General features: G+C 37.8%; 1 protein-coding gene across 5 annotated transcripts in view; it reads left to right on the top strand.

Annotated features, from left to right (window-relative positions):
- CFAP99 (cilia and flagella associated protein 99) overlaps nt 1-15,156 on the top strand; it is a 60,926-nt gene that overhangs the window by 21,040 nt on the left and 24,730 nt on the right. For all 5 annotated transcript variants that reach the window (XM_075752655.1, XM_075752658.1, XM_075752656.1 and 2 more), the window contains 3 exons: nt 5,567-5,679; nt 7,864-8,038; nt 13,139-13,219. In XM_075752655.1, coding sequence (XP_075608770.1) covers nt 5,567-5,679; nt 7,864-8,038; nt 13,139-13,219 — 369 coding nt within the window. The remainder of the gene's footprint in view (nt 1-5,566; nt 5,680-7,863; nt 8,039-13,138; nt 13,220-15,156) is intronic.

The raw sequence follows: 15,156 nt of genomic DNA, 5'->3' as shown, positions 1-15,156 counted from the left end.
TGTCTCTTTCAAGATCGTTGAAAGTGCTGATTATCTTAAAAGCTACATTGTAAAGAAGGTCAGAGGGATAAACTGAGTGGCAATGCTTTCTCATAAGCCCTGTTTTCTTAGGAAAATAGGCTAAAAATTAAATTATTGGTGACACAGCATATGTAAATTTTGATAATCCAGATGTTTCAAAGCATAGTCCAAACACCACGTTTGAATAACAAATGTGGAATTCAAGAAATAGGCAAATTTTAGTACTTAAAAGGCTAAGGTTTATCCTTATACTGATTACTTTGAATGTTCATGTGGATGCCAGTGTCTCTTTAATGAGTATAGTTGCTTTGTAATATGTAGAGAGAGTAGGTTAGCTTGTCTGCATAATGTTTTTAGAAACACTTTGTTTTGGGGGGCTTACTATGGAATGGTTTTTATTAATTCCATTCAGAGACAAAAAAGATATATTTCGTTAACTGTTAGAAAGAACAGAGAAGTGACTGGAAGAATTATCATAATCTGGTAGACAGACAAATCACTTTGTGTAAAATGCTCTCCCAGCCCCTTCTTTGGTAAACATCTTAGGCACAAGCCACTGGATTGGATGCATCTTGAGCTCATTCAGCTAGCAACACAATTTTCCTACTTCATGCCAGTTATCTCTTGTTGATTCCATTCACCTAGCTTTATATGGCTTAAGCATCAGTGCCCCGATGTTCTATTTCAGATAATTTCTCCTTCCTTGTCTGGAATAACTCTTTTCTGATAGGGAAGTGCTGCATTGTGCAATGGTCTGCACCTGCTACTTTTTTTCCTGTAGATGTAACTTTGTTTGCTTAAGTACCTTATCAGATCCTCATCACCATGGTACCTAGGTTTTCTTCTCTTGCATTAGAAGAGGTCTTTGTCTCCAAAGTGATGGTAGATTATATTAATGCACCTGCAGCAGAAGATTTAGAAGCAGTATTTGGTCCCCCCAGCAACAGAGACAAAAACAGCAGAAGGCAAATCTGCAGCCTTAGCAACAGAAGTTGTCAGAAATTCAGGATTCTCCTTCAGGATGCTGACCTGTAGATTTTGCTTGATGACTATTGTGTTTGAGTTCAGCTGAGATGCAGAAAAATTATTCACATGTATTTACTTAGAATAGATTTACTTTAATTAAAAAATAAATTTTTCTGCACATCACGGGCTAAATGGAATTTTCTTAATCATGCAGATAAACTACTCAAATGAGTAGTCTTCATGAAATTAAATGGACTATTCGGTTGAATGAGATCAACTTGTGTGAGCTGACCTTTCTTTTAAAGGACTGCATGATGGAATCCACTCAAAGTCAGTGTTTCCCTATGATATATTCATTTAGGCAGAAAATCCAGGCAGAATAATAATGCTACCTCACTAACACATGTTCATCTGCTTGAACAGAAAATCATAAGCTTTCATTCTGTAATGTTAAGGACACATGCAAAAATTCCTTATGGTTGTATAATTACAGAACCATAGGATAAACCCCAATTTTGTAACTTCAGTGTGATTGTTCTTCTAAGAGCCAAGATATGCAGTGCTAGCTCAAGCCTATTTTCCTGTTCTTTTATTCATACATGTTATTCTTTTATATTTGTTGTAAAATGTGTTTGTATGTTAGAGAAAATACACTGTTGAAATAAAAAGTTGAAGTAAACAGCTTCATAATTTCATAATTGCAAAATAACTAGTGTTTTCTTTCTAGCATTCAAGAACCTGTTTTGTTCTGTTTCATGTTCTGATTGTTTCTAACACCAGTAAAGTCCTTTATAAAGAAATTCTGAGATCTGCAAAGGAAAATCACTACATAAGAACTCGGTGTTGTAATTGCTATTATGATGAGGTAGAAATAGTAGGACAAGATCAGCCTCATGGTGGACATGGGGGTAAAAAATGTCCAAGTTGGGTCATACAATGGCAGAAGGACCTGAGACCATGCTGGGACGCTTTTCTCTACACCTTTATCCTCAAAATTGAGTTGCTGATTACAATTTATTCATAGGAAAGTCTTCTTAAGAGCTTCTTGCCTTCCTCTTCATTTCTCTGGTACAGCTGAAAGGTACAATCCTACAAGTAGTTGAGCTGGCACAGCTGAAGAACTAACTACTATAAGTAGTTTAATAAGAGGGGAAGACTCGGTAGGTGAAGAGAGGAGTGGACAGGAACCTCCTTGATTGCATTTCCTACTACAGCTAATAGCTGTGGGGTGTGTACAGCCAAAATAATAGCATTCTCAGGTAGTGGCTGATCTGTATGGAGAAACAGAATCTGCCGTTTCTTGCAGTTACTTCCTTAACTCAAGAGTCAAAAGCTTATGTTGTGAATATAAGGACTGCAGCTCTGGAAATGACTACACAGATGTAAAGATAATACCAGATGAGGAAACTTTCCATTTTTTATTTGCTTTTTAGAAATCTGTACAATCCCACTGTGTAAAAATACATTAAGAATATTAGCAGGGCACGTTCACATTCTCAAAAGCAAGGTATTAATTCAGCCCACCTGGAAAAATGCAGTAGAAAACAGTCTTTAATTATACACACTTGTCTTACTGCAGCCAGACTACATTAGAATAGTAAAAATGTGTACAATTCATTTCTGGTGTAATTCCACCACTTCTAGAAGGGAAATAAATCTCGGTTATCATGCTCTGTGAGTAGTGAAACTCTTGGAACATTCAAGAGAGAGCAGTAAGCAGAATAATGCTGTTACCAAAATGACTGTCCAGTGACTTCTCTAACGAGACAGATGCTGGTAACATCCAAACAGAAATCTGTGAGAACTTCAAGCCACATTTTGCTGCTATAAAACTGTTGATATTGGGGTTGCCGCCTGTGTCACTTGTGGCCAGAGACAAAACAGAAATATAAAGGATTTTTCCTAGCAATTAATTTCAAAAAACACAAAAGTTTCTATTGTTAAGAAATGAAATGTACTATGGCTTCGTGGGTCTTACTCTGCCCACATTTGCCATGTGTGGTATGGATCATCGAAACCAAGATTGTGGACTTAGCCCAGGCAGACTCTGGTCAGAAATGATGCCTGGTAATCCTGCATTGCCATTTGCAAGTGTTCACAGTGCATCTTTTCAGATAGCAACATCACAGTGTTCACCATTCTCTGCACCTCATAGGAGTACATCATGGCATTCATCAATCATATAATTACCCGTTTGTCTTAATACAGTGTGAAATGTTAACAACCAGTACATAACTGGTGTTGCAGTAGGAGGCCTCCAGGGGTGATAGCCAGCTGTTAAATACAACAGCTAGAAATCACTAACTGCGTGCCTTTATTATAGTTTCATCTCCCTTGAAGAGGTAGTTGAGTTGCAAGTACTTTGTAAAAGAAAGTTACAGCAAATATTTAGAAGACTAGGTGGAGATCAGTCAGTCAGGGAGAGCTGAAACAACAGTTCAGAGGCTTTGTTTCACGTGGCAATGTAGTAAACAGCTGACTGAAGCCCCTGAGGACAGACTAGGCTATAAAAGAGGAATACCGAGGGCACAGAGAGGGAGGAGTTCAGCGTAATGAAAGCTAGTGAAGGAAAACTGGAGGATTTACAAATCAGCTTCTTCTGCGAGCTCTAAATATCTAGAAATTTGAAACAAGCTTCACCCCTCAGGGTCTGTCTCATTTCAAGAATATCAGCTCATGTTCAATCCACCACTGTATACACACTTGCTTACATGGGTTTAAAACCGCATTTTTTATAAACTTTGTGTATAGTCAGAGCCTTCTATAAGGTAAGAAGAGTACTTTGGCAGGGGACATGTTCACTGGATCTATAATCATATATACAGCTGGGATACCTGGTAGTAAAATTTTGTTACAACTGGTAGAAGTAGTGTATATATAGTGCATCAGTTCTGCTGGAGAGTATGAACTCTGTCTACACTTCTAGCATTTTATTTATATGTTGCATAAGTACAAATTACTATGTTAGGTGAAAAATGTAATCCAACATGCATGCACTGCAGAGAAAGATCCTCCTTAAGGAGAATGAATGAGTTTCCAGACCAATGGGATGAAATGCATCCCTTACCATATACTTAGCAAACTCCACTGAATCTGGAAGCACCAAAAAGCCAACTTCTTCACAGTTCAACACTTAGTTTATAGTCATGCTTTTAGTGATGAAATGTCTTCTTTCGGATGGTGTGTTGATATGTCAGCATCTGCAATTTTGGGGAAGAGGAGTAGTTTCTAGACAAGAATGAGAATCCACAGGGGTAATATTCATTTAGTCCTTCAGTTGTTGATCAGTCTTTTGACGCTACCAAAAGCACAATAGATTAAAATAAGACTAAATTTACAGGTTTATTCCTTGGAAATGGTCACATCAAGACTATACATTTCAAGTAGCAGGCTTTCTACACCTGTTGAACATCTGCAGCAAACACCTTGAGTCAAATCTGAATTGTTTATAGCCAAATTATTCACTAAGCTGTGAGCCACCTTGGGCCTGGCACCACATGTGAATTAAGAAGCTCCTTGGTAGTTCTCCAAAACTAAAAACTCAACGCAAAAACCTATATGGCTCTGTGGAAACCAACCCAAGACGGGGCTGATGCCAAGTCTGAACTAATAAGCTCTGGAGTCTCCATTCGAAGCTTCTCAAGTGACTGCACAGTGCTTTCCAGTATGTCTCACAATGTCAATATTACTTAGTGTGTTTTTTTTCTATTACTGGGATTTATTTCAGCGTGATAGTTGCTTGTACTTTCATTTCCAAGAATTTTAATGAAAAAGTTCAGATTCAAGTTTGGGATTTATATTGCTGTAAATGACACACACTAGATCTCAGTGCTATTTTTCAAGAGTCTGTTTCAAAAGGCTGTTTGAGCAGTTCAAGTTTTAAAGAAAGGCTCTTGACCTGGTGAACTCCAGTGGGAAACAAAAGTTGCTATTTCTCCAGCACATAAAGCCCTGCAGTGTGTTAGTGTGCCAAATTTCAGTTTTCTAGTTTAATGGGTATATGCCAATTAATTATATTTCAATAAAAGAAGAAACCATATTGTATTGCAGTTACTGTAGTTCTCAGCAGGTCTCCCTGCCCAAATCCCAGGGAGCTGAAAGCAATTTAAGTAATTCAGGTGCCGTGCCAGGCCTGAGATGTTTCTGGACACCATGGATCATCTCACTATAGATAATCAGGAGTTGATTGTGGGTATATCAGACTGTGAAACTCTGTTGTATAATTATACTAAAATCAGTGTGTTGCAGTAGTAATTACTTTAATTTTGAATAAAAACTTCTGTTTCATGATGTTTGAAGCAAATTAAAGATGCATCAACACATCCCCATGTCGTAGTCCCTAGAGGCCACTAAGAATATTTTAGTATCTATTAGTGTTTCACAAAATAGGGCTGAAAGACATGGGGCTGTCCTAATGGCATTAAGAACCTACAAATAGCGAGCACCTATGATTATAGTTACAGGGTACAATACAAGCAAGTTCTTCAGCAGTGTTTGTAGTAAAAGCAACTATCTTTTTGTAGTCTTATGTACATCATACCTTCAGTAGTCATATTTAAAAGAAATCACTTATTATTAGTTTCTTAGGTTCTTCTTCAATGCCTTGTATTTGAACACATGGATAAAAGATGAATGGAGTCAGTTCTACGATTCACTGTATGTAAAAGAGAACTGGATTGATCCACTGCTAAGGTAAGCAGTACTTAAGTAGCCTGTGGCTACCTCAAAGTTGAAAAGCTGAGGAAAGCTTCCCCTGAAAGTTCAATTTGCTGTTCAAGTGTCTCTCCTATTGAAGTCACTCGGAACGCTTCTTGTCTTGGAGAGACTATAGTAATCCTTTTACTTACCCAGAGGGTCTCTCATAGAAAAGTCCTTTTGTAGCTGTTTTAAGTTTGTTTCTCAGTGCCCCTGAATAGATCAAACGTCATACTCTGAAGAAAAGAAAAACCAAACCAAAACAAAAAAAACCCTATAAGGTTCAAATTACCTTACAGAGTTAGACTTGTGCCTCATAAGTCACTTCAACATCTGTATGACATTAAGTGTATGAAAAAACATGTTTGACTTCCCTGAGTTTGGCTCTATGCATAGACTTGTTTATGCTGATGGTCATAAAATCCCTTCTGAACACATCAGATAAGCATGTAAACAAGTCTTTTAAAATTACTGTTTATTTACACAATTGCAGCATCGTTTAACAGTTTAAATGCTCTGAAGTGCCAGGTGTGTCCACACATTGGTTAGGTGGTGATACAGTAGCATGACTACCCTTGCCAAACTGGAACATTTTCATGTGGAGAAACAGCAGCTCTGCAGCCTATTGTGCCACTTTTTCACTCTCATTTTCACCCAGGACACATAAATTAGAGCTTGCATTGGCACACCTATGTGGCTGCAATCACACATCCTCCTCACTGCAGTATAGATTAACCCAGATGATGGCAAACAGTTAGACTAAAATATGTTACAACATCAGCTGAAAAAGAGTTTGCATCTAGTTCTAACTGTTGTATCAAAGTCAGTAGAATTAATTCTTTCATACTATGTAGATTATGCCAAATTAGCAAATGTATAGATTTGGCTTGCAATGCTCCAAATTCCATTCCGTTCTACAGGAACTGCAGGGATATATTTGAAGTCAGAAGTTGACTCAATGCATTCCACTGTAGTAATTCTAATTCTAACATATGCTTAGAATAGTATAAAGATACAGATAGAGATGTATAGATGGAGGTATACACATATATCCACACACTTTTTATATGTACATATGCATGCAGGCAGACGCTTAATCTGTGGCTTGTTTCGTTAACACTGAGCTTATTGGAGCTGTCCTTCGCAGTCAATTACATTCAATGTAATGAACACGTGTTTTGCCTAGAAAAGTAGTAAATGTAAGTTGTACAAGAATGCTGAAGGCCATATTTGGTTACTGGGTTTGAAACTTCCTTCAGGGGGCTGAGGATGCATTGATCAGTTTAATCAGTTCAGTAACTTAAAGTCTTTTAAATATGCCTTTGTATTCCTCTTTCTAATATCAATGAGGTTAATATAAACAGTTCTATTTATTTTAATGGCGCTGCATTACTTGCAGAAGTTACTTGCAAGCTTCATCCCATAATGCCAGTACTAGCTAAGGTAACAGTAAAGAAGTTACTGTAAATTTGCATTGTTGGCTGCTTTTTAAGTTCTGGGAAAGGTCCATTGCATGTGTAATACTTAAGGATAGAACACATATAGAAGAGGGATAACTGACATGAGGCTGTCACCATCATTAGCCCTGTGATAACCAGTTTTGCCTTACCTTGAATTCCGCACCTTCCTGTCATGCCTGGGAAGAAGTCTGAACCTTCATACAAGCCAAAATCCAAACACAGAGAAATCAAAATCATCTTGACTGCCCCGCAGGGTTCATTTGCTAACTCACCAAACTCCTTCAATATTTCTATTTTTTTATTAGAACTGCCTGTGCTATGAGATTGATTTATCTGAGCTCTGTCAGTAGGCGAAAGTGGCAATACTCAGACCACTGTTTGTTCATAGTTTCTTCAGCTAAGTTAAGTGTGCGCTTAGCTTATGACAGCTGCTTTGCTGATTCATAGTCTGGTCCTGCTGTGAAATGAACTGGTGACATAGTGGCTTATTCAGTAAAAACTGGCTATTTCACCGCTAGTAGTCTGAATGGATGAGCATCTATTGAGGTGAAGTAACACAGTCCAACTAAATCATGAGTACAAATTCATAGGTCGAATTTATTAAAATTGAATGGCTGAAAGCATTACAGAATTTGCACCAATACCAACCTCATATACTGCATGTAAGTTTGTATCAAAGAAAAAAATGAAATAAAATTGAAAAATCTGTTTTTATTTGAAGGTGGCAGCCAAAAGTACAGCAACTGATTGAACAGCTCACAGATAAATTAAGTAATCGTACTACCACTGTCAAGACTTCGACGGTCACTCAGCCAAAGGAATTTAATTTGACTGTACCCAAACCACGTGCCATTCCTATACCTCTGCCAATACCGGTACTGGAAAAAAGGCCACCTGTGAGTTTTTTTGTGCTTTGAGAGATACTACATTTTATGTATGCTTGTGCACAAAATCATAGTAGGGGAGTTAATAGTCTCTTTCAAAATAACTGTAGAAAATCTACAACATTTGACAAGTCAACAAGGATTTCTGTAATAATCTGTGTTATTGAAGGTCAGATTTCTAAAACAAACCAAACTAATTCTTTTCATTTCAGTGAATGTTGTGTAGGAAAATTGTAAGCCAAACAAAGGAAAGGGAAAAGGTTGGCTCCTGTAGCTGTTTTCTGACTTTTAGAGATAGAACTATACAATGGGTACAAATTGATTTCAGCATTGATACAAGTGTTTCTGGTAGTCCTTGGATTTGTAAGATGTTTGCTTTGGATAATGCACTGAAGCAGGTAAGAAAAGAACATTCAAATGACACATTTTTTATAAACTTAGATTTTTTGTAGACAAACTCTCATTAAAATAAATGGCAAAGCAATTTCACTGGAGATGAGATGGACTCTAGGTTTGCAGCTCCTCCTTGAGGGTGCAATTCTATTTGTATTAATGTTGAATCTGTAAAATTAAGGTTTTTCAGTTTAAATTTATTGCTCATGTACAAATGAGACTAGATTTATCTTTGAAATGCTACGCTTTTGTTTTACTCATTGCCTAAGATTGTGATTCAGTTACACGGGTGCAAATCGGAGACTTAGAATTGGTTTTAAGTTAGCTCACAGGGGTAAAGCAAACAGGATTTGGGATCAAGCTGCTATGACTAACTTAATAAAGACTCCAAAATCATCTATATTTAAATGCAGTGGGAAGTGAGCTTGGAAGTCATAGTTTTGGGCATTATCTGCCACCTTGTATTAGCACTTCAGGTTTTAAATAATACATGTGTTGAATGCTCTTAGAAACCATTTACATCTTAGGATGGCAGAGTAATTTAATGGTAGTGTGTTATACAGTTAATGGGATTTTACATTGGAACAGCTTAATACCAGGCTCTGAAAAACTGCATTTAATAACTACTTAATCAGTATAGGAATGAGTCATATTGCTGTCATTTTAGTACCTTTATGCTGTGCAGCCCCTCTTAGAATAAATTTGCTTTAATGCGGATGCATTTACTGAAGTTCATTTGTGGTGTTAGGATTATACTAAGTTTGGTTTACATTCTGGCCAAGTCTGCAAATTTAAAAGCTTGTACGAACCTAAACCCATTAGCGTAGTAGTGACATATGTTGTGCTCATTTCGTACCTATCTCAGCAAATTAAGCTCTGCTTTAATTTGCCATATTGTTGCCAGTATCACTATTTTAGATCCTGAAATGAATAGAGACTGAAAAGACAGCCCAGATGGCAAGAAAGAGTAAAATCAGAGCAGGCCATAGTTTTGGCTACAGCATGGTGGAGAGTTGTACGTAATTGAGAGGAATGCATGGAAATAAAGCTCTTCCAGATTACATCCCATAACCTGCTGCAGAAATGTTCTCATCTATTTTCTCACAAAGTTGTTAGTTTTGTGAGATATCCATTTTTTCTCACGCATCTGTCAAAGAATTGTCGTGTGGCATATTAGCAGGGACTATTGTAGTCATAATAGCTATAGGCATAGTTACTGCTCGACTTTGATACAGCTGTATGAATTCATATGGAGGCGTCTGGATTTTGAGCAATGACTACTGATAAGTTATTGCATCCTTATGGTGAAATTAGTTCATTCTGATTAATTGGATTATTATTTTAGGTATTTCTTTTTGCTAGGTTGCATTATATTCTATAGTAAAGATAAAATGCAGAGTAAGATGAGAAGTATCACATACATTGAGTTCAGGAGCTGGGATGGCACTGCTGTCCTGTACACTGAACACATGCTTCCTTTGCAAGGGAGGACTGGAGATGTGGGTTGTTGCAGAAGGCAGGGTAGTTGTCTTAGTTATCTCTATTGAGATGGGACTCTCCACTCACCTTGGAAAGTTGCATTTGAGTAACATAGGCCTAGAAGGTTAGGATAATCATTCGTTGTCATAAACATTGGTTGTCATAAACATTCATCAGAAGTGGAGGACACTAAGTGAAAAGGAAAAAACACTTTAATTTTGAAATTTCATAATGAAACTTTTCACTATAAATATTTGGTCTAAAGATTATAAATTCTTCTCTTCACTGTCGTTTGCAGACAAGCACATGGATGCACACACAAGCATGCCCATATGCATACACACATTCATAAATACAATTCTACAAAGAAAAATGAGTGCTTTAGCTTAAAGTTTGCAAAAGAATCAAATGGAGACAGGTGCTTAGACCTGCTAACAAGCAAAATGATTTGGACAAATTTCACTTTTAATGTCACCACGGTACTAGAATAATAGGATTCTGCAATTATTTTAATTTTAGATGTTCTGCAAACCAATAATGTAGTTAAAAAAATAAAAAGGCTGCACTGAGATGTTATTGTAACACCATTCAGCCAAATTTAGTGCATTTTTTAGATATTTTCCTTATTATTTCAGCTGTGCTTTATGAATGGAGTTGCTTGATTGTTTAAAATAATTAAATGGGTGAATTAATTTGGCCAATACAGAGGATTTTGTTTGCACATATATACCCAACAATATATTTATCTTTATGATCTCATGTATAAAAATAGAAGCTCTTAATACAATAGCATTGCATTAACCTGTCCTTGTCCATCTTATCACAGTAACTTTAAAAGAATAGAAGAGTGATGACTACCAAAGTTCAAGTGATTATTCATTTTGTTCTTCCTTAAACTTCTTGTGGTACCTACTCCCTAAATAAACCTCTGATAAAAGGATATCCAGAAAGCATAAGTGAGCCTGACCACTGGCTGGAGAGGAAGAGGAAGGTTGGTGTCTCTTGCTCCCAGCCCCCCTTTTTTAACATTAGGATTAAGTAGGTACAAATTGGCCTTTTTGATCTCTCTATTGCTGGAATTTACAATTTACTTACAGTTACTTATTCATCCTCTTCTGGCAACTGGGTAATTGCTGCATTGTCTGTCTGTCTGTCTGATTGGTACTCATCATTGTGATATCTGAGGGCTAAATTACAAGGCTAAGATCATTTTGAAACAGAGCTGATTGAAAAGTCTCCTCCTTAAATTACTTGGAATAAGCATAGCAGTTTCTAAGGAGAGATTTTCAGCTTACACTGGCAGATGAGTACAGTTTTGCAGGTAAAGTGCATGACTAGGAAGAAGAGTGAAATAAACTGATACTCACTGCCTGTGCAACCCTTTGCAAATCCTCTGGGCTTTAATTTCTCCATCCATAAAAGCATAATAAAAATTCTTAGATACTGCTGGGAAATACTTTCAGTTCTACTTCACTTAAAAAGCTCACAAAAATACTTCAGCACTCTCACCAGTGTATTAATTGCTAGCTGCTTCTGTTTGTGCATTTGTTTTGCCTGTAGATAATGATGTCGAATAGCAAAGACAGTGGAAAGTACATCAGATTCATGAGTTTTTCTAAGCATAGCTCTTTATATAGTTCAATAAAACTAGATGGGATCCCTGTGTTCCCTAAACTGACCTCCACTATACAGATTATAGATTTTTCTCATTAATTCTTGAATTAATTCTGTAACTTCTAATTGAGCTAGAACATTTTTAGCAAGATAAATATTTAAGCAGATGTCCAGTAAACTGGCAGACTATCTCACCCACATAGGCAGGAGACATCCAATTTTTCAGAGTTTTTATTTGCTCAAGCAAATATTGAAATGCCCCAGAAGTTTCAGCCCAACTCAAGACCACGAAGTCCCCAGTCTCCTGTTGAATTCATATGACAGCCAGACCATAAGTCTTGTCTGGCCATTGGATCTGTAGCCCTTTCTGACATGTGAATGCTTTTCCAACTCTTTGAGTAACACTAGGAGGGCCCTCTCAGTCCTCTACCTCAAACATTTCATCTACACCTCCAATAGTATTCCCTTACGAAGAATTCCCTACAGGCTGAGTGTTGGGGTTGTTAAGCCTGGAGAAAAGGTGGCTCCAGGGAGATCTAATTGCAGCTTACCAGTACCTGAAGGGGCCTACAGGAAAGATGGTGAGGGACTGTTTGTCAGGGAGTGGAGTGACAGGACAAGGGGTAATGGGTTCAAGCTGAAGGAGGGTCGATTTAGATTAGATGTTAGAAAGAAATTCTTCCCTGTGAGAGTGGTGAGGCACTGGAACAGGTTGCCCAGAGAGGCTGTGGAGGCCCCATCCATGGAAGTGTTCAAGGCCAGGTTGGATGGGGCTTTGGGCAACCTGGTGTAGTGGAGGGTGTCCTTGCCCGTAGCGGGGGGGGGGGTTGGAACTGGATGATCTTTGAGGTCCCTTCCAACCCAAACCATTCTATGATTCTATGATTCTATGACGTTAGGACAGCCATAGCAGACCAGAGCAAAGGCCCATTTTGCCCAGTGTATTTTCTCCAGTAGTGGCCAAACACAGATGTCCAGGAAGACTACAGGAACAGGGCAAGCACAGCTGCTTGCTTTCTCCAACTGCCTTCTCAGTCTCCCACCATTTCCTCTCAAAGACTTCCTTAGTTACAATGATGTTTCCAGGTATTTAACACATTTCAAAGGATTTCTCTTCCCTAAACTTCTTGGGAGTCTCTGTAAGTTGTTGCTAGTACCACACACTGTGCCAAAGAGCTCCAGAGCTGAACTTTATTCAGCTGCCCTATCTGGCTGTCAGTGCTGTGAAGATGAAGTTTATGAGATGCCAAACAGAACTTTTCCCCTTCTGGCAACTTCTTTTTTTTCCCATATAAGGGGAAAAATCCTATAGGGGGAAAAATCCTATAGGGCCTATAGGATTTATTATTTCTTTAGCTTTTCTTGTACTAGTTTCAGATTTTTCTTTCTTTCTGGTCTTTTGTCCAGGGGTTATATTACATTGGACAGGACTGAAAAGCCTGGGTAGTCCCAGCTAGTTGGAATCTGTCCATGTCTTCTACACTGGCACTAACAGAAAAGAATCAATATTTTAAAAATAACTGCAGCTGTTCTATGGTAAAAGTGAATGTGTTTTTTTCCTGGAAGAATGTGTCACTTGGAATGTTTTATACCCCATATTGTGGAGATTATTGCCTTTTAATATAGGTTCCTCCAACCACCTACAAACCTCCAAAGGAAAAAAAGCAGCTAGAGGAAATCAAAACAAAAAATCGCCGAAAAGCAGAAGTAAGTGTATTATGTTCTTGTTCTAGTATTTTCTTTCTTCTAAACTGTTTCTTCCGTAATATTCCATTTTCACAAGTCTTAGAACTTTATCTGAAACATACTTGCTTTTGCACCTAATAGGTCCTGGCTCTTTCTCCAGAGTCATGAAGTTCGTATCGTCTGTTCTGTTCTATCACCCTTTTTCCATCTTCCTTACTTTATTATTAATTGTCTGAGACAAGGTCTAGCTTTTATTCACTGTACAAGTACTACGTGAGAAATTATGGAAGCAGCCATGTCAGGCAGCAGAAACATGATTACTTTCTTCTCTTCAAAACCTTGAAATAGTTTGATGGCTCTTTCACTCCCACAGGACATGTGGATATTTAAGGTATTCAATTATTAAGGCTTCAAAATAAAAAATATGTTCAATGTTATTATTTGTTTTCTGTAGTAACTGATAAATAACCACATGTCATCACCCACTGTTTTAAAACATCAGCAGATTCTTACTTCTTTTTTGTGCAGGCTCCATTCTCTTTCCTTCAGCAGGCTGAGTGGGAAGTCATCATGATTTGTAAAGAAGCAGAGTACATGGTCTGTGTGTTAAGAGAGCAGGAGAAGGGAGGGCCTGGAAAAACAAAGAAACAGATCTAGTTATTTGATCCAAACTTTGATATGAACGCTGTTCAATGAGTTAGCTCCTATCATAGTTAAAGCAGATTGTTGTTGTCTTCTCCTTGGAAGAGAATTAATTAAATGTCAGTTTGCACTTTCTTCCGCCCACACTGCAATCACCATATCCAATCGAATAACAGTATAAGCTTGATAAAAGGCACACTATTTGACTCCTTTTTATCTGCACTCTCCCACTCCCATTCTGAAAATGCCTTACTCTAGCTTTCACTAGCCAGTACAAGTGCATTTATCACTGTTCTGGGCTCTCCTTATGTCCTTGTGAAAGGGGCACTGGATTCTGTTCCTAAACTATAGTAAATGCTTTAATGTGTGATAGGTTCTAGGGGGATGAACTTTGCATGCCTTTTGCTGGGCCATCACATTCCCTATGCTTGAATACAACATTACTTTTTATCCTTTTATTATTTCCATATCGTGGAGAAAGTACACGCCTATTTGTGTCCTTCTTTGTATGTACAAACTTCCTAGAAAAACTGGGGAGGAAAAACAAGATGTCACAAAGCCTATAGTGTCAAAAGTGTATGACAACTATAAAATCACTTAACTACCAGCCACATTCTTCAGTGGAGAAAATGCAGGAATACAAGGAACAAATGAAAAATGCTACAGAAATTATAGCTGCAATAACAGCGGGTTTTGTTGCCTCTGGAATGTTATAAAAGGCATCCAAAGCATTCACAAAGGTCAGTTCCCTAGACTGTTTGCTAAACCAGCTGAAATGCTGGGTCTTAAAAGAAATATGCATTAAAAATGCCATTTGTTTCATAGCATTTTTGCAGAAGCTATCGCTGTCATTATAAGTACCATGTCAGAGCATCTGTAAGGAGGAGAGAGAACACTGGTGCCCATGCTCTAGACAGTTATGGAAGCATTGATGTTATGGACAGCTACTGTCCAGAAAACCATTAGAAAATCTAGTCTGTGTTTCACAGCTTTGATTAGAGATTACTGTTTACAACCAAAAGAAAGACCCAAAAACTAGAAATGTGGCTGCCTGTATGTTCCCCTTTAAAATGACAGGTGGAATTACTGTTAGGGGTGTGCCTGTTGGAGCAACCCTTGGTGCTCACATCCCCTGATCATAGTCTTCTAATTTAACTCAAAAGCAAAGCCATTGGTCTTTAGCTATGGTTTTTAACTATGTGGAAACCATTACTACCTATGGTACTGATGTGGCATAGATAATTATGAGGCTTTTAAGTTGAATTCTGGATGAGCAACATGTTTCCTATGGGCAGACCTATCAAAGGCCCAATGCC

Source organism: Balearica regulorum, chromosome 4 (assembly GCF_011004875.1).
Source record: "Balearica regulorum gibbericeps isolate bBalReg1 chromosome 4, bBalReg1.pri, whole genome shotgun sequence".
NCBI lineage: Eukaryota > Metazoa > Chordata > Aves > Gruiformes > Gruidae > Balearica > Balearica regulorum.
The sequence above is the reverse complement of the archived record's forward strand: the minus strand, read 5'-3'. Positions and strand labels throughout refer to the sequence as shown.